At 42.0% G+C, this 25387-nt stretch overlaps 1 protein-coding gene across 1 annotated transcript in view; it reads right to left on the bottom strand.

Annotated features, from left to right (window-relative positions):
• AFG2A (AFG2 AAA ATPase homolog A) overlaps positions 1 to 25387 on the bottom strand; it is a 162465-nt gene that overhangs the window by 32147 nt on the left and 104931 nt on the right. The window contains 1 exon segment of the mRNA XM_059843742.1: positions 909 to 1073. Within this exon segment, the coding sequence (XP_059699725.1) occupies positions 909 to 1073 (165 nt within the window).

Here is a 25387-nt window from a genome sequence, read left to right as displayed (position 1 = left end):
AGCTTATTTCCCTGCCCTTGTAAACAGCACACAGAGAGATGGGGAGCCAAGGCAAGCACAGCGCATTTTCCACTCTGCTATGGAAAAAGCAGAAGGTGGCTATGTAATTAGATGGTGTGATAATGCAGACTCTAGGGCTGGCTACAGCAAGGTGGAAATTCTGGTATTTCATACCTTTCAAGAGCTCAACTTGGCAACCTTATTAACATTCTTGGAATTTTTGAATTAATATAATTACTCTCAATTAATTAAAATGAGGAAAGAACGAAATATCCTTTCATGAGACACTGACATGAATAACATTCAGGGAGTAGAACGGTGACCACTAATGTACTGATATTTAGTATAACTGCTAGGCAGCAGCATCTGAAAAAGTTTCTCCTTCTGCCCAGGACAGGAAATAATTGTCTGACATCCACTGTCAGAAGCTAAATAATAGCAATGAGCTGTAACAATAAGTGCTGCTGTGAAGTCTTGATTATATGGAATAGGAAAATACAAGATTCAAAGCGACTCCTTTGCAATTCTCCTGCATTGTTTCTTACCTCCGTCTCTCCTCTCTCCTCCTGAGGCTCTCAGTCACAATCCTGCACTCAAAAAGATTCCTGGAGATGTGGGGGATCTGTCTGGGAAGTCTGGGAGAGCTTGCCTCCACCTCCCTCCAGTCCTGGCAGCACACCCTTAATGAGGCTGCCTGCAACTGTATGAAGGCTCACCCTGAAAGAGACCCTTCCCCTGGCACCACTCCTCTGATGGGGACCTTGAAGTAAAAAAGCCCCAGATTGCAAAAACACAGGAACATCTGAAATACTTCCTTTCATAATTCCCACCAGCACTCCAAGAAAGCTCAAGGGACATTGGAGTTCAACTTTAAACACCCTTTGTGCACCGACTCCAGGAGGTTTTACCTCGGCTCCCGAGTACTTCTGCGTGCGCTCCACGAGCTCGGCCAAGCAGACTTCATCGCTGACTGGCATGGACTGGAAATGAAGCCTGAAGATTTCCATGCGAGTGGCTGCATCTGGCAGTGGCACGTAGATAATTCTGTCTATTCTCCCCGGCCTCAGCAAGGCCTGCAACGAAACCGTCACAGCAAAAGTTACAGCACATCAAGGAAGTAAAACAACCACAGCTCAAAAACAACACCACCACCAAATAAGCAACAGTTTAAACCAAAGCATGAACCGGCACAAGAAAAGACAGTGAGGCTACTCAGCTTGTGAAATACCAGTTTATGGAAAAAAGGAATCATAAAGGAACCACATTCATTTTCCTAAAACAATACTTCTAGACTTGTTGCAAGGTGTGCTGGAATGTTTGGACTTGGCAGAAGGACAGGTGGCAATTGACACATCCTAAGTTCAGCTCTTCCAACAAGACAACAAGCAGAGAAAAGAAGGGTTTTGCTGGAGTGAATCTTACATTGTGGATCCACGTTGCTTTATCCCACATTATTAGAGCTGCACATGCTTACAGACAAGCAGATCACTCTGGTGAGGTTTTTTTATGCAAAATAAGATAAGAGCAGAGAGAGGCCAGTGATGCACAGCTTCGTGCTACATGTGTTTGGCCTTGCACACACATGTAGCATGACCTTTAGGTGTCCAGTTGAAACTGAGGTGGGAGGGTGGCTGAGCAAACAGAGACAGAAAATGTAAGATGGGACAATGCCCACAACGGGTTCAGACTGGATGGGATGAAAAAACTCATACAAGAGAAGCACAGCTTCAGGGCAGGTTATTGGGGAGGCTGTGGAAATTCTGCCTTTGGGGGTTTTATGGCTCAGCAGAGGAAGCCAAGCTCTTTCTGATCTGGTCTGGTGAAAGTCCTGAGCTGGAGGGAGACCACTGGGCCTCTGGAAGCTCCCCTTCAAACATCTTTCTGGACAGGGTCAAAAAGTAAACTTTATCTATATATAAAACAATCATACCCAATATAGAGGAGAAGCCAAGCTCTTAAATTTATGGGAAGGGAGGAAGCTCATTTCCCTATGTTTATAAAAAATCTCCAAGACTTTTGAAAACCATCTACAGTAAAAAAAAAAAAAAAACCCTCCAGCCTTTCTTGCTTAACATTTGGAAAAAAAAAGAAAAGTGAAATACAATAATCCCATGCACAGCAAATGCATATAAATAGTATTTAAACTATTTTTTCGAAACGGAACAATGTTTATAAGATTCAGCGTGTAACCTAAATTGTTTTTATGTTATGGTTCTCCCTTGGGTAGACTAGTTTGAGTTCCAGATGACTAGAGATATTGCATGGCTGTCCTGGGCTGTCAGCCAATAAGTCTTTTCCCAGCCTGATCATGTCAGTGAAAGTCATGCTGAAAAAACAGTAGGAAAGAGCTTTCCTTCCTGCACAGCATTGATCAAGTTAACACCCTTCCTAGAGTTTCTTTAAAAAGACTGTTGTGGTGCTTCAGAGCAGAAAAATGTATCCTGAATGTTAAGAGACATCTCGTTATTTTTAAAACAAAACATGAAAATGCTCAGCAGAAAATGCATAGTCCTGTGGTGCTGCATGGAGCTGTGCAAGGACAGAGCAAAGCTGGGAATCTCACAAGTCAATACCCAGCCCAGCACCCTGTGTCTGCAGTGGCCAATGCTGCATCCCTACAAAATAGAGCAAGAAACAAGCTGTCCACTGATATTTGCTCAGCAGACTGTGCTGTTTTCCGCTCCTGATGAACCCACCCAAAAACTCAGCTCACTGACAATGTCTTGACCAGCGTATAATTCAGTGTCTAAATCGTGTGTGTTCATCAGGATGTTGCCCTTTTTTGCCAACACACTTGAAAGAGAAATTTGCATGTTTCAAGACTAGGCTTGGAAGGAGTGGAATTAAACTGCAATTGTGTTCTGCATGCTCTTAAGGAAATGCCCATAGCTAATTCTATTATTTAGAAGAAACAAGAAATGTTCACGAGAGTACAGTGGTGCCTCTTTCAAACCAAGGCAGGTTTCATCAGGACACTCAGATAATTCGAATATCTTCTAGAGCCAGCTTAACTTCCCACTGATGAGTGACCAGGGCTGTGGTGCAGGTGGGACAGGGAAAATGCTCAATGCCAATCAGCTGGGAGCAAGCACTCCATTGCCTGGCTCTCAGTTCCAAGACACAAAAAGCACAACTGCAGATCTAACACAGTGAACATACTTTTTTCTGGTCAGTGACTAAAATCTGTGTTTCCTCCAGTTTGTCCCCAGTGCTTTGTGTTTTACATATGTTGGTAGTTGAAGGCCCAATTTTTAAGCATGCTATGATTACTTTTTTGCTACAATCAGGCCCAGGGACCTTATCCAAGGCGACCAGATGTGCTGGGAACTGTACAAAAAAAGCACAAGTCAGTTACAGCAGTGCACGCTGGCAATATCAACACAGAAAAAAAGGAGAGAAAATATTCTATAACCTCAGCTTGAGACAAGAGTCAGGCTCCCTCCAGCCCCTGCAGACAAAAGCAGATTGAACTGAGAGCTGCTCTCCATCAGCCCTTCCAATGTGGTGACCCTGGGAGACCCTGGGCACAGCCTGACTGCTCCTGGCTCTGCTGCCACCACCTTGGCAAGCCACCAGGCTCCCCCTCTCCGTGTTCCTGAGAAGCTAAAATCAGCAGGAGAGGGTGAGGAAGGGGCCTTCTTTGACCTATCTGGTGTTCCTGGAGGAAAAGGGCCTGGTGAGGGGCCCAGGGTGGGCTGCAGAGCTGCTCTACTGCTGGATGCTCAGAACACAACAGCAAGTCAAGGCCTCTCTCGTTTGCAGGGCATCACGCTGCCCTCCCAGGCTTCTCAACTCTGCACACTTCTCACTGAGATGCTTTTCCTTTCTGGCCAAAATAACTCAGAATTCAGAACCAAGCTGCACACAGAGGCTGGCAGTAAGGGAACAAGACATCCCTCATGATGTCTTTGTTCACTGGAGAGAAGTGAACTCTTCTGGGTTGCTTAGGGAAACCTGCTGGGACACATGATGTGGGCACCTGCAGCACTTCAAGCCCAAGGCCCAGGTCATGCTAACCAGCAGGGCTGATTTGGATGGGTGCTAGCACCACCTTTCTCCTTAACACCAGTTTTTGTACAGACCTAGAAGCTTCTGCTTTTCTCAGTGGGATGACCTCAGTGTGATCCAGTCTTCACCACAGGCAGGGATTTGCAGATGGCTGCTCCAAGCATGCCATGACTTTCACAGGACATTCCAGAAGATGGAGCCTCAATCTTGCAATGTACACTTTGAAAATGGGGAGGAGAGCGATAAGGACAGCCAGATCACCTCTGGGCCAGCCCCACTGCTCTGGGCTGTGTGCAACAGGATTAGGTGGTGACCACCTGGCAAGGCATGAGGATGGATCCATGCTGTGGAGCAGGAGAAGGAGGAGGGATTCAGCAGGAGGATAGATCCAAGCTGTGGAGCCAGAGGAGGAGGAATTCAGCAGGAGCAGAGGCAGGAGGGGGAGGGTGAAGAGTTGAAGTGGGGCTGCAGGCCTGGGCAGATGCAGCTGCCGGGAGCATGAGATGAACTGCTGGCGACTGGGAGATGCAAACCCGATTCGGGGCGAGCAGCACACAGGAGGTGGGAAGTTGATGGGGCCAAAATTAATTGATGTGTGCACAGAGCTACATAATTCACTGATGTCGAGATGTGAGGGCTGCATAATTTACTTCAACCAGGAAGGGCACAAAATTAAGTAATTGGGGTTTTGATAGAAACCAGAATAGTTCAAACCCAGAATACTTCGTACCACTGAGCAATTCTTCTGCAGGTTTGTGTGATTGTTGTTGTTGTTGTTACCACAACAGTTATGCAAGTGCTCATGCACTGAAAGGTTATGAGTGGTACACAGATAGAATGCTCCTCTGGGGAAGACTAGGAAAGTGGAATAGTTCTCATGTAATATAGAGTATCATCGACAGCAAAACCACAGTTTTTTAAGGAGAAACTGCCGCCCTTTCAAAAAGAAACGTTTCATTTTCTTGTAATTAAAATGGATTATTTCCTCAAAATATATCATTGGAAAAGATAGCTAGGTCAAAAACATGTATTTTGTGTGCAATTATGAAGACAATTATTTCAGGAAAGAAAACATTAATAGGTAAAGCCTGGAAAATATTTGTGGCTCCTGTTGAGAGCAGACCAGAATTAACCTTAGGGCTTTGCTAATTTTCCTCCTCCTCTTTCCCTTTCCCTTTTTTTTTTAAGCATCTACCTTCAGTTAGCTTTCTCAAAGGTTACTTGGCCATTTTAAAAATCACACTGTCACAGAATGCAGAACTACAACAATGGCAGAAGCATAACTAGCTGAGCTCTCTATGGGACAGGAAAAAAAAATTATTTTCCTACTGATGGGAATCCAGCAGCCATGCTTAATTCATCAAAAGCATTCTTAATCACATCTTAAAACAAAAAACTCACACGTGAACTGTGCAAGAGGGTAACCTACCTTTAGCAAAAATAAATAAAACTTGAAAACTCCCAAGCAATAAGTGGCATATTGAGGTGAGTAAGAGAAAGCAGATCAGTTCAGGAGGTAGAGAAGAGAAGGTCATCTGGAGAATCAGTGTAACTACATATTCTCTGCTGCAATTAATCTCCACAAGTAGGAACAAATTTTTATACTAAATTTGTTTCCTTTCAAGCAAATACATTGCTTTTAATGTGAAACCTAAAAAAAGGCAACTAAAAGTTTAATTTTGCCCCTGGAGTCAAAGGACTCCAGAGTCCTTGGATTAGACTGATTAGGGATTAGATCACTGATGAAAATGAGAGGACTGGGAATAGGTTCCTTTGTAACTCAATCCTTCCAATTTAGATTAACAAGTGCTATTTATGAACTGTGGTCAGGGCTCCTACTTACATGGACTCCTCAATACAAGAGATGCTCTGTATCTTGTAACCTCATTGGGGGCAAGGCAATTTTTTTTTTTTTTAAACTTTCACCATTACAGTATTTGAACATTTCTAAGTCATTTTAAAGAAATAGAATCATAGAATCAAAGAATGGCCTGGATTGGAAAGGACCTTAAAGATCATCCAGTTCTGCCATAGGCAAGGGCACCTTCTACTAGACCAGGTAGCTCCAAGTCCCATCCAGCCTGGCTTGGAACACATCCAGGCATGGGGAATGCACAGCTTCTCTAGGAAGCCTGTGCCAGGGCCTCACCACCCCATCACAGCCTTCCTGCAGCCTGTGCAAGCAGTAGCTGTTTGTCAGATGTTTTCCATGGTTTTGCCCACATGTCAGGACAGATGCATTGCAAGTGTGGGAAGTGTTAAGGCCTTCTTGTGCCATCATTTACCTCTGGCAGGAGTGAAGGCAGCTCCCATCAAGGTGCTTCCCCTACGCTTTTGAGGCTCACCTCAGTGCCTGATGTTTTCGTTCTCACTCTGTGCCAGGGCAGGTCATGCTCCCAGCCCAACAGCTCAGGAAGCGCCAGGCATTTCAGGATCTTTGAAAGTTTCAAGTACAGGAAGCTCATCCATCCTGTCTGAGAGATTACTGGAGGTTTTTTTGCAACCATGGCTTAATTACCAAAATTAACAGAAGGTGCTGAGGGGAAAAGACACATGGGAGTATTACCATTAAAGACTTTAAAACCATAGTGCAGTGGAGACTAAATGTTATTCTCCCACAAGGTTTTTACTTCCACTCCATCTGGCACTAGCTGCTTCAGGAGGCAACTCCAAATTCCTCTGTTCCAGGTGACACACTTATTCACTGTGTCACAAGGCTGGAGTCTTGTAATTACAGGCTCCTGAGTCAAGCGATACTGCTTTGTTCCTGCCAAGAGCCCCTTTCCTCACACTCCTCCACCTCCCCACCTTCTTCCTTCTGTGCCAACGTCTGTCACCACCCTCAGCACATGCCAACATCTCTAACCTTCTTTGATGACTTTTTTTGCTGGTCACCACCCTTGTACATCTCCCAAGATCTGTGCAGATTACTCTCTGCTGTCATTACACAACATCTACTACTCCTCTCAGGGTGGAGCACTTTGGTTCCATAACCTACGGTGCATCCACTACTACATAAAATGCATTTGCTAACAGAATTTAATCAAATATTATTAGAGACCAGCTCCTAGAAAATGCTGCAGGTTCCCTATGCGAAGGCTTCGCTTTGCACACGGATTTATAAAAGCCAGGCTGCACAGCCGTTCCGTGGTGTCAGTCTTGCTCAAGACCTGGAGCGTTGTGCAAGTTGACAAGAAAGGACATGATAGTTTGACAGCAGGTGTTCAGCAGGAACACGCTACCGAGTGGCAGCCGCGCGGCAGGAACCCTCCGCTCAGGCATTCAGCAGGAGCACGAATTAAAGGCAAATCTCTGCTTTGATACCCTGGCAAACAGCAAACCAACTCCAACTGGGAGGTGATCCCAGTCCAAAGCAAGATGAAAAGATACAGAGAGTGAACCATCTCCAAAACAAGAACACGATCTGTCCCTCAGATGCCCCTGCCTGTGCAGCAGCTACTCCTCTGCCCATCCTCCAGGTATACATCTTCAGTTAATCTTTTCCCTTCAACCTAATTCACACCTGTTTCCAGTTTGTCACATCAACAGAGGGAAACTTCTCCATGTAATTCCACGTGTCCTCTGGAACTGCTCTCTTTGCTGGCTACCCACATGAACTAACACCTTCAGCCAGCACTACAGATCAGTCTCTTGGCTATTATATACAGCAAAACAGTTTACCCTACAATGTGCAGGAACACAGCAAGATCATCCTTCCTTACAAGATGAAACCTGGGGAAAGAACTGCCTTGAATCAATTGAAACCACTGTCATCACCTGCTGGAACAACATGCCCTGCTTCTGCATGTTTTACAGCACCCAGTCATTTCCACTAAAGGTGGTGATTTAAAACAGATATGAATGTAACTTCAATAACTACAAATAGGCAGTGCTTTAAGTGCTTCAAGAAAGCAAAAATTTCCAGAGTTGATGTGAAAGCATATCAAGCCTCAAAAACCTCTAAGGAAGGCCAGGCTTGGCTTTCTAAACCTGCACAAAGCTGGATGCCACAAAACATTCTCATCTTTTTAACCAGACTAATAGCATTGCTCTGACCACTGCACATCACCATCCTGCCACTGGCAGGATTTGATTGATACAGCCAATTTACAGGGAATCATGGAGAAAGGAGACTTGAGGAGACTTGTTCTGCTGCAATGTGACCGTGCAAACACAACTGTGAGGAACAATGTGCTCCTTGGCCCATGCAGACAATACCAGGGCACGTTTTTATGTAGTTTTGTTCAGATAGGATTAAAATATCTCAAGAACCTGAGTTTCAACCATTTCTCTTGGCAGAAACATCTGCAGACAGAAACTCTGCAGCTGCAGAACCAGTATCTCCATGCTTTTTTTCTCCATCTGATATTTCAAACAGTTAAATTGGCCAGTTGGCACAAATCACTGCAGTGCTCACTGGGAGCCAAGCTTTGCCCAGGCCTCCATCTATGAAAGTCTAAACCCGTCAGAAACACGGCCCATTTTCAATGCAGTAAAAGCAGTGCAAACCCAAGCAACCATGCTGATACAAATCCAGTTTGGCACCACAGAAATTCAGCTCCAAATTACGTGTGTTCAAACCCACTGAGGCACCGCCACGGAATCAGGCTCTCAATCCCCCCTTGCTTTGTCAACATGGCCTCAGAAAAAACAATTTATTCTTCATAATCTGACCGTACCTTCAGGACACTCAGCCACATGTTTTAAAGCCACAAAGTTCCTTTGCAAAGCGGGTGTCAGACACAGGGTTTTGTCCTCTCCCCGTGTCCAGTCTGAGCAGTTTTACCACAATGGCACAGAGGATGTCCAGTTTCCATTTGTTTTCCTGCAATTTTAGCAATGAGCAGGAACAATCTAGTCCTTTGCCACTTCCTGGGTCTCACAGTGAGATTTTAATGTGGAGAAGACACTGGAAGATGCCCACTCCAGGCAGCCTTTTCTCGCCATTTCCAATAAAATGATTTTTTGTAAAGTTAAAATTAAGTGAAGGGGAAGAAAAAAAATCTATCATCACCTAATAAACAACATAACACACCCTCTTCAGTGTATGTTTACATAAGAGAGTCCTCTATGCTCCTGTCTAAGAGGTGCAAAACCTCAGGAATGTCAGCTCTTTTCTTCCTTTCCTTTCCCTTTTTTTTTTTTTTTTTTTTTGGGGGGGGGGGTGGTGAGTGGGGGTTTAATGAAAGAACCCCTTTAGAAAAAGATAACAATTACATGTAATGGAACCTGGAACCAGACTCTTTTGGCAATTAATCACCCAGGAGCCGTTGCAATCCTGCAGGCTGTTTCTGACAGATTTTGAGAGCTTTACAGGAATCACTGGGATAAGATGTGCCTGGGCTGGCTTCTGACAGGGACCAATCATGTACAAAGTGTATTGTTGGTTTTGAGTTCTGTACTTTTTTTCTCATTTGTATATTAATACACACACACACACAAATACATACATATATCTATCTACACACATACACACAGATGTGTGCACCCATATCTACATTTCCACAGGAATCTTTCTTTACATACATGGAACAACTGAAGAACTCATTTGTTGGCCCAGAGGCAAAAAAAGAAAGGGGAAAAAAAAAGAAAAAAGAAAAAAAGCCTTTTCTTCCTCTCAGCAAAGTAGAGCTATCCATCACTTAACAGAGATACTTCCTGTTTTCAAGCAGTTGGGAAGGCATGACTTCCAACCCAAATACTTGGCTTGGCAAACCATTCCTGTGTTGACAGATGCTTTTATAACCACTTCATTCCACCTGAAGTTTCAGTATAAAAGGAGGTGGTTTTCATTGCTGGGTTTTTTACTTTCTTTTTTTTTTTTTTCAGAGGGGGGAGAAAGGGAAAGCAGAAAGGAGAGGAAAGAGAAGGAAAAGGAAGGAAAATATCACAATTATAACAGCTGGATGACAGAGGTTAGCATAGCTCTGACAGATGTTACCATGTAACCTCAAAATGACATGTTAGAGAAAAAACAAACCACCGAACCTGTTCCTTGTAGGAAAGAGAATTTTGAACCCCTGCCAAAAGAGCACAAATCTCCTCAGAAGCTTTCGAACACTGCAACAATGATCTACCACATAATGCACTATTTTCCATATATAAGCTTTACCTTTAGATTACCAGTGCTCTGACTGATTAAATTACCAGCATGGGATGAGATGTATTTCTGAGAGACAACTTAGCCTCAAATGACAAAAACCGACAGCAGGTCAGCTCCATCAGGACCTGTCTTGCAACAGCTTTTCATCTCCTACTTTCTGTTTTCCTAGGATTCATCCACAGGACATGCTCTGAACACTTCTTGAGGCCACATACTTCAGCGTATGACAAGGAGAAGTTAAACTGCTCTGCAGACAAGAAGTAGTATTTCTAAAAGCTGCATGATCCATTTTATATACCCTTTTGTCATACCAGTTTCTGTATTCCTTACACCTGGTTACTTCAGTGACCACCCTACCACAAAATTCTTCATGACTTTTCCTGGCTTGTGACCAAACCTTACAGACCTGTCTGTCAAACTACAGATAAACAAAGTGCAAAAGAAATATTCCCAGAACAAACCGCATATGTGAAAGCAGCTGCTTCTAAAGGAAGAAATCAGCAGAGAGGTAGGCAACATCAAGGAAACAATTCAGAAACAGTTTCAAAAGGAAATCAATGACTTTCCGTCATTACTGCCAGCGCTGTGGCTGAAAAAAAAATAAATTTCTGGTTTTCATTATTTGAAAGATCTTATTTTACTACTGTGGTTCTGGAAGACCATTTAAAGCAATAAAGTAGATACCAGTCACAATAACTGTAATCTAAAGGAAAAGTCATTCAACTCAGAAAGAGAATAAAGCCACTGTACAAAATATATCACTCATGTGTACTTGAACACCAAGGTGATTATGCCTTTAACAAACCCATCTTGAGGCCTATATTCCAAACAAACAGGGAGTGAAAAAAACACATCCCGGTTTAAACCCCCCTCTTTGGGAGACATAGCCCTCCTGCCCTTTCACACTAACACGCACCGGGTACAATGCAGGTGCCAAACCCATTTGAGACCGACACTAAGACAACCTTGGGAACACCTGGCAGTCTTGGGGAGATCCAAGGGATCTTTCTTCCTGCCAAGGGCATAGCTGGTGGCGAGGCAGGAGCCTGCTGAGTAGAACAAACAGCACAGGATGCCTCTGTCTATAGGATGTCAACGATGCTTTTGATAAAGGAACAACCAGAAGACACACTATGGGTTTTAGTTCACTTCTTGGTAGTGGAAGAATTGCAGAATGGTTGGGTTGGAAAGGACCTTAAAGACCATCTCATTTCAACTCTGCTATGGGTACATGCCTGAACACCAATGAAGCCCTTTCCTTCTTTCAAAAGGTGCATTCTCAACCCATGTTTAAGTTATAAATTGAGGAGAAAAAGAGAAACAGGTGGGTAAGAAGCCTCTAACCAGTACCTGCAAAGTGAGATGCCCACACAGCGAAGCAATATTTGACATAGAACATCTGGCAGAAGATATGCAGCATGAGTCTTTAAGCAGTTAAAGAACTTTCTTAGGTCCAGATGAGCAAAAAGACTTTGGGAACAGCCAGATGTGGTCACTGAGGCTGCAGCTGGTGCCACAGAGCAGGTGACAGGGTTCCAGTGACAAAGAGCGGGTAACACTGAAGAACTGCACGGCTGACTCCAGAATCCCTGATAGCTGCATGCCAGGATATTAATGCAGTCAAGACACGGCTAATTAAGAACAGCAGTGCACTGGCTGGGTCAGAAGCCAAGACATTCTGCCTGGAGAAAAGGCCCCACAGACATGCCTCCTCTTATTAGTGCAAGCAGACAATCACTGACTTCCTCCACCCGGATGCAGGAAGACAACCTGGTGGTTTTCTCCCTCATACCGGCAGAAACCACTTTGTGTGTTGATCTTGGAGTCTTGTGGGTGGTGCAGGGTTTACATAAATTACAGAGCTCATTGCAGCTGCCAGTTGCAAGCGACAGAGAGAGCTGCAACTCTGGGGTTAAAATACGCCCTTTCAGCTCATCAGGACTGCAGCAGTGCTGATAAAAGTCCTGAAATCATTCTGCAGGTCTGCCAAGCGTTTATAAACCCTAGCAGACACAAAATATTAGAGGAAAGCATTTGGTGCCACTGAACTCACATTTTCTCCCTACGCTGCCAAGAGTTCCATCAAACAAATGCGGGACCCTGGTGATTGTTGCCCATCTGGTTTTCTCCTTGACTGTCCCCCACTTTGTGAAGCCACCTGTGATGTTTCTGGCTCTAAGCACTTTCCCATAGAGGAATTATTTTGGTCAATCCCTTTTACATGTTCTACAGTCAGCCTGAAGGCATTCCTGCCATGGCAGACAGTCTGGCATCAGATCTGGCTTCATTCTTACCACATATCCTAGATATTTCCATCTTCATTTCTGGATAATTTAGGAGATTAAGTCTTGTTCAACTCCCCGACGAATCTCAGTATTTGTTATAAATTCATTCCATTTAATACCTACTATTTCCCCAAGGCATTTAATTTCAAAAGCTTTTAGACGTCTGTCTGTACCTTTGGTGGATTTCCAGCTTTCACATCGAACTGTTAAGGTGGAAAACAGAATTCCAGTGGAAGACTCCTACATCAGTTTTAAATTGTGGATTATCAACATCTACATCTTCTTCATGCTGGTCAGATGCAGCTGCTGCCTCATTGATATATTGCACTATTCCCTTCTGGACATCCTGTCCATCCCCATCTTACTACCATGCAAAGTGAAGATGTCTGGTTTGTATCTTGCTTATTTTTGCATCACATTATCAGGGCTGAAAATTACTGTGGTTCTCATTAAGTCTATTTGATTTTTAACTCACCTTCTTTTTTTTCTTTTCTTTCTCCCCCTTTCTCTTGCCCGTGTCTGCTGGAAAATAACCCAGCTGTGGTTTTTGTTAACTAACATAATGTATGTTCTACCTGAGTTACCTTATTTATCTCTCACTTTTTCCCACTTAAATGAACAGTGGCTCCAAACAGCAGGGGTGAAAGATTGCACCTCTACTTGTCTGCATAAATGACTATTCACCAAGTCAACCTGTACTTAATCAACAAAGCTGCACCTTGACCTAAAGCCACAATGAACTTCTCCTAAGAAACCCCATCATTTCAAAATGCTACAGTACCAGTCCTGATGGACAGATTCAAATATCTCTAAAACTATGAGTACAATCTAGATTTTAAAACATCAGGGGAAGTGCTTCAAATAAGGGTTTAGTTGAGTTATGCTCATGATTAAATTTGGTCAGCATATGACCTTCTACTGAAGGTCAACTCATGTTCTACTGAACTTCAACTCATTCCTTTATCCTGCCTGAAACACCAGAGGAGAAGACTCTTCTAGCAACAAAAAAAAGCAAAGAACCATATTAAGTACTACAGCAGTTCAGGCCATCTTTAATTTCTGCTCTTCTTTTTTGTTTTTTTTTTTTTTGTTTTTTTTTTTTTTTCTCCTTAATTACACTTTTCTAACAACTAAAAATTCAGTTACCTTTACCTTTTTTTTTTTTGTCATTTTCTGGATTCATATTCATTTACAGCTCTCCCTTTGTATTGCTTTTCTCTCTCTACTGTGAGCTTTATGATGGTCTACTTATAGCTTGTTTCTTTGCCAAGATTTAGAGATCATGGCTCCACTCAGCTGTTTAATATTATCATTGCTTATTTCCTTCTCTTCTTGTTGAAAATATTTAGTTTATTTCCTGAGGAAGTCTCCTGAGATATAAGCTATGCTGGTAAAGTGCTTTCCTATCACCTTTTTAACACTTGTTCATGCTCCTTTGATACAGTCAGCAACGTATCTCATTTCAGACTGCATTTACTTGTAGCATAAGTCACAGAAATTGGGTTTTCCCCCCCGAAAGGGTCTGTTTGAACAGTGAATTTGCATAATTTCAACAACTTTTACATATATAAACCAACTATGATTTATTAGTTTTTGGCTGTCGGGAAAGCTGCATTCATGTGCCAGCTATGAAGCTGTCAGGCAGAAAGGCCCAAAAGAAGCCACACTGAGCTCCTGAGGTGAATTTTTTCCTTCAGCTAAGTTTTCTTGTGAAGTGTTGAGGGAGGTTTACTCCCCTTCAGTTTAGAGGTGTCCAACTAGGTGTGAACTTCCTAAGTGAACAAGCCTCTTCTCCTTACTGAATGCAGATATTGGAAATCATAAGCAATTTCAAAGCACAAAAAAGTTCTTGCCATAACCCAAGCTGTACATTTTGTCAGCTAATAGAGTAAACAGCTTGCTACATTCCCATCCTCCTGTTGCCAAGAATCCCCCTCTTCAGCACCTGGGAACTGCAATGTATTAGATAAAAGACTCGACTGCCCCATTATTAAAAGAAACGTTGTGTTTTTCCTACCTAATTACAGTGGTAAGTTTTTGCAACGTGGAAACAGGAAATATCTTCAGCGTTCATGCTAAGGTCTTCCCGGAATTTAGCAGTGTTTGATCCTCAAAGCTTAAGAGACTTGCCAGGGAGTCACTTTGAACCACCAGCTTTATCTTGGGCTCTAATCACTGTTCAGAGGAAGATTCAAACGTAGTCAATTTAACATAACTATCTGATTACTCCTCCCGACGTACCATTTAAGACAGACAATAGCCCAGTTCAGGATGCAGCTCAGGAATGGTGTGCCCAGAGCCTGATGTTGCCCCAAGGCAATGTGGCTCTTGAGGAGACACCTACCTCGATTTCCTATTGATCTGGAACTTCCCAAAGCATTTGCAAATTGCAGGAACCGCACTGAGACATTTAAAATTTAAATTACTCTAACTTACTTCACAGGGCCATCAGTATTCAAAGCTGCCCTCTAACCAAGAGGAAATACAAATTGCCCTTTGAATAGAGACAACTCTTGGGCTCTAGGGTTAGGATTTATCAAAGGAATTTCAGGGGAAAAAAAATCCTACTTCACATAGCTACATTTCTAACACAAGAGCTTTACAACTACCGACATTTCCTCCCACATATTATTTAGCTTTCAAAATTATATTCATTCTTCAAGTTTCTGAATTCATAAAGCCATGCTTTGGCTGAAGGCCAGAATATGCAGGAGGAAACAGAGAATCTCATTTTGCTCAAGATGCTCTGATGGAAAAAGCAAGAGTTTTAGGTTCTTTCTGGGGATGCAAAGATATAATCTTTTTGTACCAATGGCACATGCATGCAAAAATTATTCTATGGGAAATGTGTGCCAGGAAAGTCAGCTTCTCTCATGAAGAGCACCATCAAAATGGTCACAAACGGTGCTGACAATGAATCAAACTCCATTTTAAACACAAAAATGAAGACAAATAAAATGTAAATGGAAATAACTTGCTCCCTGGACAGAGCTGGGGATTATGACTGTCAGATTTTGACAAAACTACAACTTTCCATCTGCTTAAGGCAAGTTAAAATTCAGTTAATGCACAATTCAAACCCCCCCCCCCCCTTTGCAAACACACTTAACATCTCTTTTTCACGGGCAGATATTTCAAAACCAGCACTTGTATAACAGAGAACAGAGTTTAAAAGCTCAGAAACCTTCCATTCTTAAACTGTAACTTCAGAACTGCCAGCATTCAAAGGGAAGTGAATCAAAAAAACGCCAGACCACAATAATCTACACAGCTGGGTGACGAGATCTGTGCTGGAGACCCCCTCAGCAGCACAGACGGTCTCCAACAGCAGCACTCAGAATCTCTGCAGGTTTTACCCTAACTTCTGGTAGACCTGCATACAGCCCAACATGAGTGCTCCATAACTCACCGGGCTTCAAAATTCCTGAAACATTTATTAGCCAAAGTGACATTTTTTAGCCCCTCTGAGAGTGCAAACATCCACAGACAAAAACTTCAGGGGGGCTGAGAGGGTGGAAATGAACCTCCCAGTTAACATTGCTTTTTCATTCCTCTTTGCTCATAGGAAAAATCTTCCCATTCCTTGCCCATAATGCAGAGTTGCAAAGTCCTTGATATTTTATTTAATTTCCTTATGCCAATGCAGTCCTAGGATGGACAAAAGCCTGCTTGGTCACAGCTGTGTAGAACTGCAGGGCTTTGCCAGGCAAGCATCCCTGGTCCTCTGCCTGCCAAAAATGCCAGCCATTGACAAGGAAACACTCTATCTGCAGAAATCCAGGGAGCTCTGAGAGCTCTCTCAAGCACAGGCTTCACCTGTCCACAAATTGCTGGGATTTCATCACATAGTGTCCATTTCCCTCCTCTCAGTTCTGTATCCACAAACCAGCTCAGCCAGGCTGACAGAAACAAGCCACATCCCTGCCTTCCCTGTCTGTGCCTGGAGGAGAGCAAAGATAAAAGAAAAAAAAATTCCATCACCTTTACAATAATCACTGCAAAACGGTACTGAATTTATCAAAAGGAAGATTTCTCACTCATTTTTTAATTACAACTTGGCAAGCCTGGAATAAAACAAAAATGCCTTCTAAATTTCAATTCAGTACTGTATACTAATGGATGGTAAATTATCATCATGCAGCTCATGTTACTATTCATATTGCTGAAAAGAAACTTGACACATCCAAGTTGTATCAGAGACAGTTCCTTTTACTTCCTACTTGTATTTTCTTTTAAATTAAGTCAGACTTTTTTCAATTGTGTATTTCCTGATGGTTTTTTCCTCCAGATTTTCTTTCTTATTAATTTCAGTGAAGCAGCTGTAAGAGGTAACAATTACAGCAAAAATGTTTAATTACCCAACTAGCTTTTAAACAGTACCTGTGGGCATATACACTCCTTACGAGAAGTTACTTAAAAGTAAACCCACAAGAATTATTGTTAAATAATGGCATGATTATCAAAGAAAATTATTCTCTGTGAGTCATTTTACATTAATTACAATGCATTATTTGCAGGGCAATGTACATGCAGTTCATTCTGCAGTGTTCCTAGGGGAGTTTAATGAGGAGCTGGTCCTATCAGGAACCAGACTGACAAGGCCCTCGCACAGAATCTCTGCCTGCAAATCACCCCACCGACACCAGAGTCTGCAGCACACTTGGCAGGAACGGACTGGAGCAATAAAACTAATGAAAATCAGTCAGAAGAGGCTACAAGCAGCTGTAAAAGATTTAGAGAAAACCATGGAATTGAAGACCTGATCAGATTTCCAAACACTGTTTTCTAATCCTCTTAAAATACCCGGCTCTGCTTTTGAAAAATCTCTCCAAATGAGTCTGAATTAACAGTGTGCTCTACAAATCTGACAATTCATCTAGAAAAAAGCTATTCAAATACCATTTATAACTGATGAGAGAATATAATTCAGGTGGCATTTTTAAATGTATATAGTAGAAAAGTAGCTGTTAAGCTCTACAATTTTCATTCTTCTAACAGGAAACTGCATCATGCGTGGGTTTTGGGGTTTTTTTGGAAGACAAAATCTCTTCCACAGCAGCAATCATTTTAATGAGATTTAATAATACAAATAGTTTACACATCACAACGTACTGTGTTTTTATGCATCAATCTCAGTTGGAGTGCTCACAGTCAGTTCTATAATAGACTAGAAACATATTTTTTTGAGAGCCTGGATTATTATTATTTACAGTACCATTCCATTACCTTTCCAAATTCTTCACTGATGAGTCCAGCAAAGGGAGAATCACTGTAACAATGCACACTTGCATTTATTACATTACAATCACTGTAACAATGCACACTTATTTATTAAGACATTAGAGCCCCAGCCTGCTGCTGTAAACCACAGCAGCTCCTCTCTTCTGGCACTGTGTTAATATTTACAGCAGCAGAGGCTGATCCCAGAAATTAAACAGTGGCCAGTGGCTTTCTCATCATATGAATCAGCAAATTTATATAATCTCAAAATCCTAAAACTTGGGTGGTTGAATCTTACTCATTGTACCATCACCGAATCCTCCTGGCCAACCAGGAATTCCAGGCTTTGGAAATTAACTCACTGTGATCAACACCCAAGGATTACAGATGGCTCCACCCTGCTCCAGGGAATTAAATCCCAGGTTAAAGAGCTTCTCTACCAAGGAATTGTAGCTAAAAAACTAAACCAGCATTAATTGTTTCTAGCACAGAGGAAAAGCACCTGGAGCTGGAGCCAGACCACAGAGGAAGGGATGAGAGGAAAGTGGGAGAAACATAGGAGGAGGAAGATAATAGAAGAAGTCAGAAAGACAGAGTATTCTCCATTAAGGTAAGTCAAGAGAGTCAAAGATGTCAATGGGATTCACACACAAAAGCAGCTCTTGGAAGGATCTGCCCCAATCAGCACTGCAGCTTGACAGTGAATTGGAATGACACCAGCAGCTAGAGCTGCACAGGTTTTGCAGACCTTCATTTTCTGGGAAAAATTTTAGGCTAAAAACTTTTGGGTCAGAAAATCAAGTTAAAGACTCAGAAAAGGTCATATGGTATCTCCCTGGGGCTCTGCCTGGATGCCATAAACTTTGGTGGAAATGTTCTGCAAGCACAACAAGAGCATTTCCAAACCAAAGTATATCCTCCCATGACCAGATGTCTCTTGTAAAAACCCCAACTGGCTACCAAAGAAAACACTAATTTCTGTTAAAAGAAACCAATCTGAAACATGGATTATTCATAGAAAAAGCTGTTTGTTTGTTTTTCTTTTTTTTAACCTACAGCAGCACCTTCCAAAAGGTATCTTTTTCTATCCAGGCTAGCCAATGTCAAACAATTTTAGAAATTATTCTTGTATAATTTTTTTGAGCATGAAAACTATTTGCTAACATTTTACTGAAAATCAATCTGAAGGACTGAACACAGTAACAATGCCTATTCTTTAAATTGATAAGCACATCCTAGAGCTCCTGCAGGGGATATGCCCAACCTTCCCTACTGCCTGAACATGTCACCCTGGAGTCTCTGCTAGCATGCACACACAGCATCCAGGGACAGGCTATCCTTGTATGGTTTGACAGAACAGTAGAAGCAGGACGTGGGAGGGCAGCCAAATACCTGAGGTTAAATTCCTGGCACATTAAAAGCCTATTTACTATTGCCCATAATGCTATTTCACATATAAAAATACAAAAGGAGATCCATGTGGAATTAACTATATTGTTCATTTCTGTGGTTTTCCCTTTGCCTTTTTTTTTTTTTTTTTTTCACATGAAAGAACTAGGTCAATATTTTCCAGAATGACCCAACTTGTTTTATACTATGAGAAAGGAAAACCATTCCTAGTATGAACATTGTTTGGGTGAAAACAACATTATTTATGGGAATTTCTCCCATGTGACATTTTAGAAAAGGAAGCATAGCAGAAAACCCCTTTCACCATATGGAATAATACAGTTTTTATGTGAAATATCAGTACAGACATCTACCACTGGAACTAATAAAGCAGTAGCAGTCTGTTAGGTGGGCCACTCAGCAGAAGAAAACGAAGATTATACCCTGCCTTTGGGTTTCACAGCTCTGTTTTGATTTCATAAGTGTGCAGAGTAATCTAGATTCTCTGTGACATTTAAAGTGCCCCTTACAAGATCCATCTGCTTGATTTTCCCAGTTTTGACTTCTACATCAGTTGTCTCCAATTTGTTCAGCCACCTGATACCAAGCTACAGGGATGCTGTCACTCTCCACACTTCCCCTACACCCCGTTCTCAACTTTCAGCCCTCTCAGTGATGGGGGTGACAAAACCAAAGTGTCAGCCACGCCAGAATGGATCACACCCAATGACAACTGTTTAATTTAGCTGCCAGACTCTGTCATGTGTGGAAAAGAAAGTTTACTAGAAGTAAAATCCACCCAAATCTGGACAGAACTTTCAAAAAGGTAAGAAAAGGTACACAAGAAAAGTTTGAAGATATGACAGGCATACTGTGCAAGGGATGAGAGAATTTCTAAACCAAACCACAGTAAAAAAATCCAACAATGTTGGTATGGGCAAAACCAACAACTGTGGTGAGAGATAATCTCCTGTCAGCTTTTCTTGAGAAAAACAAAAGTGGTTTTTGTTGACATGCAGAAAGGTTGAAGCAGACAATGGTCCCAATGGCCCAAGAATCATCATTATAAAGATTCCTATAACCAATCCATTTGGCAGAGCTGGACAACTTGAAGTGCAGACAGCACTATCTAGATCACCCAGAATAATTCTAAAAAGCATCTAGGACTTGAGCTTCACTAAGGCAGGCTGCATGGATGTGCCATTCCACCTTGCCAGCAAAGACAACAATTTCAGAATTTCAGAATCAGCTGTGGCATCTTTTAAGGTATACTTTATTTCTTTTCCCAGAAAATTGACATTCTAGCTCATGGCTCCAGACGCATGCTCACATTCCACTATCTCTACTTAAAATATTTAAGAGGGGAAAGGTAGCAGATACAGCTAAGTGTGGTGAGTCACATACTCACCCCAAGGAGTAGTGTTGCTTACCTTTGATGAGGGAAGTAAATAATTAGCTATACTTAGGGCATTTCTCTTCCAGTCTCAGAACAACATTACACAGGGAAAAGCTTCTGAAGGCTTTAAAAAGGGCAACACTCAAAATTCATAATCTCCCAACGAAAGCAAAATGTTGTCCCTGCCAAACATCTAGACACTTGATCTTGAAATATTAAACTGATCTATGATTTACCTTCATAGATTGACTCAGAAATAAAATCAATAATTTTGCTACACCCAAAAAATACTTCTCAGGAATGTACTCACTTGGATCAAAGACTTCTACAAAATATTTAGGGTCTTTGTCTCTGTGGGTGAGAGGCAATGGCATAATTATGTGAGAGCAAGGCCTAAAGAAACTTCTCTTTAGAATATTCCAGTGTTTTCTTTTCTTGTTTAAGAGGAGGGTAAGTCAGACTTGTGTCATGACCATGACCATTTTAAGTGTCTGATAATGAACCTCAGTGAATTGGGGTTCCAGTTGCTTGTCTTGAAGTTAATCACTGCACACACCACTGATAGTCAGGGCAGTTCAAGCTCCAATTCTTTTTTTCATTCAAAGATACCTAAATAAAATTATTTTTGCCTTTAAACTTTCAATTGACTATAAAAGTGCAAAAGACTATAAAGGAAAGCACAGAATTACAGTTTGAGTTGGAAGGGACCTAAAAGACCATGTATTTCCAACTCCCCTGCCATGGGCAGAGACATTTACCTCAGACCAGGTTGCTCCAAGCCGCATCCAGCCTGGCCTTGAGCACTTCCAGGGGTGGAACATCCACCAGTTCCCTGGCCAGCCTGTTCCAACATCACAGTAAATGAAAAACCAGTTTGGTTAGCTTAGATGAATCCTTTTTTTGCTCTTCACTGCTGGAATTTATTTCTACCCTCATCAACACTACTACAAACCCAAGGTAAAAATGTAAGAAAACCCAGAAGCATTTATTATGATTTGCTTTTACACCAATAAAATTATCATCTTATTTGTGTATCCCTTAACGCTTAGCCTACAAAATTATTGTGGCCTCTGGATATTGAATTATAATATATAATCAACAGCATAACTAAGAACAAACACTACTTAAAAGATCTGACTAGTGGCAAAATGCTAATGTAACAACAGATATTAAACAGGTGCAATAGTTTAAATTATCTGGTATGTTCTAAATGAAAATACAGATTATCATAGTCCAGAAGTACAATGAATATAATTTTGTGTAGTCATAAGATGATTGTATATAATTAAGCTGTCATAAGGGTTTTTTCCTAATTTTATTCAAGTTATTACTGTTCAATCTTCTGGAATGACCATTCTTCTCTGCTTAAAGGTCATTCTCTATAGTGGCTTTTTTAGAGAAACTCTACTGAACACAAATAGTCCATATTAGGCTACAGAAAGTCTAAAACTCTGTTAAAACAAAGGGTGCTCCAAGGATGGGGGGAAAGCTGCATCAAGAAATACTGAAAGATTCAGAATAAACCCAAGTTACTGAACACAAAGATTTGCTGGTAGGGCTTTACAAACCCTGTGCCACCAGTTAACCTTTTGTCTTGGGTGGCTCCTGGCTCTCTAGGAGCTACTGAAAGAACTTTTCAGCTCCTATCAACATTTGGTTGCAACTGCAGACCCTAAAGCTGCTAAAGAATTTGTACTCATACTTGTTCTGTCTGTAACTGACAGAATTTTTGTGTAAAGCCCTGGCTTTTACACAGCCTCTCTAATCCTCTAGTAGCATCTCACCAGTCCGCAATATTTTGGTGCAGGCAAAGAAAATGATTTTATTTATACTCGAAAACTCATCATTAAATTACTAAAAAAAACCAAACCCACCTCACCAAACTAATTAACATCAGAGCCCAATTTAAGACCAAGGGAGAAACATCAAAAGACATTACAGCATTGTTTGATGCTCCTCTCTTGGCAATAATTTCACAAACAGCAGGAAAACAAATGTTTCCAGTTACATGCAGACTCTCACACTCGTGCCTAAGTGAGGCCACAGCTCTCTCTGCTAACTATGTTGGGGTGCCTTAGTTGCCAACTGGCTCCAAATATTTCTCAGAAACACAAAGCTCCTCCTGCAGCAGGGCCTGGATAATGAGGGACAATTATGAGATGAAAACACGCTGACTTCCAAAGGAGAATAATTACCATACAGCACAGTATGAAGGATTTTATTGCCAAGAAGGCAATCATATAGCATAAAATTAAGGTATTACATAAAATTAAGGGATAGTTGAAAATCTGAGCTTCATTCAGAGGAAGGAAAATTAAAGATTGCCTCCCGTCATACATATAAGGGTAAACTACCAATGAAAGACAGAATTTTGTCCCACTTGTTGCTGAGAGACAATAACAACTGAGAGAAGAGACATGGCCAAGGTGGGAAGGGTGCAGCTACTCTCTTACCTGGAGGGGTTTTCTCTTTGGGAGGGCAAAGACACCAGGAGATTTCGGGCAGGTAGTGAGGGCTCGGCTCCTCTCCCTCTCTCACTATCCCATGGGAGACAGGCCGCAATCGCTGAGGGGAAAATCCGCCACCACCGTGGGGTTCTCTCCTGCTGTCCTCTCCTACCTTGAGTGGAGCTTTGCTCATCAGAGCAGCAGCTGAACTTTATTAACATTCAATCTGACTGCAAAAGCCCCTCAGCATCCATCAGGATGGCTCAGGGGAAAACCCAGGACCCCGACGCCTTCCCGGGGAGCACAGCTCCCGGCTGTGGGCAGCAGCTGCTACAGAGGAGCTGGCTGCCACTGCCTTGGGCTGTGTGTCTACCTGACCTCCATGACTCCTGCTAAGGCTGTGGACTTTTCTGGTACATTTTGTTTGTCACCACGGGGAGGTGCCTCCCTCTCCAATGCCAGCCGTGTCTCCGAGGTTCCCACTGCAGCCGCTTCACGGCCGCCATTCCCGCGTGAGGGAGACGCGGCTGCGCCACGGCGCCCCCTGGAGGCGGAATTCTCACAGGGGAGATGTGAGCGCTGCCCTGCCCGGCCGGGAGCCACCAGCGCCCCTGCTGGCTGCGCACGGAACTGCACCGTAATGACACCTCCTCACAAAACAAAATAAAACTAAACTAAACAAAAGATGAAGAAAAAGACATTTCAGAGAAGGTGAGACTGCAGCAAGCAATGTCAGAAGAAAAAAGCTCTCAGCTGCATCTTAACCAGAAGTGGAGCCATTTGTTTTAATGGGCATGTTTTGCCGCTAATTAAAGTTAACGGTTAATTATTGATAACTTCAGAGCATTAATCAGTCGCTTGGAAAAAAATGTTCTCCAACCCAAACTTAGTAGAATTGATTCTAGATCTTTCCATGACCTTGCACAGAGAAAGGATGAAAAGTATCAGTGGCTTTTTAAGGACCCTCTAGATGTGGGTGCCTTCATTTGCTTTCTAATTTAAAAATATTCTGTTGACATATTAAAATAACAACTTGTAAATCATTTAAATTCAAATGAATATTGGATGTGACATGCAGGAAATGTTCTGCATAGCCTTGTCAAAGAAAATGAACTTCTCACCTGAAGGGAGGCAAAGGCAGGGGGGAAAATATGACAACCAATAGTATTTTCTGCTATTTTATATCTGTTTTCTCTAAAGCATTCCACCAAAAAGCCAGCAGGGATCTTTGGAATAATGACCGTAGTTTGCTTAACTAGACTAAATCATAAAACACGAATGCTTAAGTCAGCTAGGGAATGTGTATTTGAATTTCATATTGCATTGCAAGATTTTTCAAGGTGCTTTTTAAGTGCGAGTCCCAAATATGTGATTCTTTCCTATTTCCAGTGACAAGTCAGGCCCTCCGCTCTGAAAAAAAAGATTCAGTAAAGTACTTTTGAGAGTTTCACCTAGAGTGAGGTCTCATCATACTGAATTAATGATATAGTACTATATAAAATATCTTTATTACCTAGAGAAATGACTACAGCTCAGGCAATTTTCGGAGACACCTTCAGCACAGTTGCTAATAACATTTCTTCAGCTGGAGGGCAAGGGGTAAGAAACAAAAAGAAGAGTCCTTTCAGGAAAAGCAATTTTCAAAAATTGTTTCGGGAATAACTCACTCTTGAGTGCCTGCAATCCAGGATGTGCCACACATGATCTTGTGCTCAAACTGCAACTGAACTCCAAAGAGGAGATGGACACAGGCTGGAGAGATTTATGTGGCTACAGACTTGCTGATTTTACTGTTGGGTGGTAACATCTGATTTAAGATGTGCTGAGTGGGCCTTTATATAAAATAATAAATTAGTGATACACATGCAGATTTATGTGTCATGAGTCCAGAGTGCAGAATGCACTCTTAATGAGTTTTAGAAATCTGTAGAAATAAATGTAACAGAAATCACACCATGGATGTCCCTGTCTTGTGTCTCTCAATAGGATCTAAATTAGATACAGGCTGTTTTCAACATGTATATAAACATGCTCACAGAAACACACTAATTATCAGCCTGTAAGATCAGCTTGGGTTTTGAGAGCCAATTAAGATCCCTGTGGGTTCATTTTTTGTCAGGGAAGTCAGCAGAGACAACTGAAAACATACACAGGAAGTCTATCTGCTGCCTGAGATGAGATTTGTACAGTTGCTTTTCTGACCGTAACTACGCTTACTTCATTTCTTTTTGCTAACTTTACATTTCCCATATATGATTCATGGTGTTATGCCAAGGTCACCCAGGTCCCTGGTATTAAAAGGTTACACAAACACATCCCTGGAGGAACTAAAACGAATCAGATACGCAGCGGACAGACTGCAGGCCTGGACTTGGAGAGAGAGGGAGTGTGAAAGCCAGACCCCTGACAAAAAAAAAAAACCCAAACAACTTCACCTTCATTTGCAACTTCACACAAAACACATGGAAATGCATCATTACTGGGAAGGAAAATCAGCAGAAAATGTTTCCTCTGGGGGAGGAACAGGAAGGCAAAAAGG

Source organism: Haemorhous mexicanus, chromosome 4 (genome assembly GCF_027477595.1).
Source record: "Haemorhous mexicanus isolate bHaeMex1 chromosome 4, bHaeMex1.pri, whole genome shotgun sequence".
Lineage (NCBI taxonomy): Eukaryota > Metazoa > Chordata > Aves > Passeriformes > Fringillidae > Haemorhous > Haemorhous mexicanus.
This window is presented reverse-complemented; position numbering and strand designations above follow the sequence as displayed.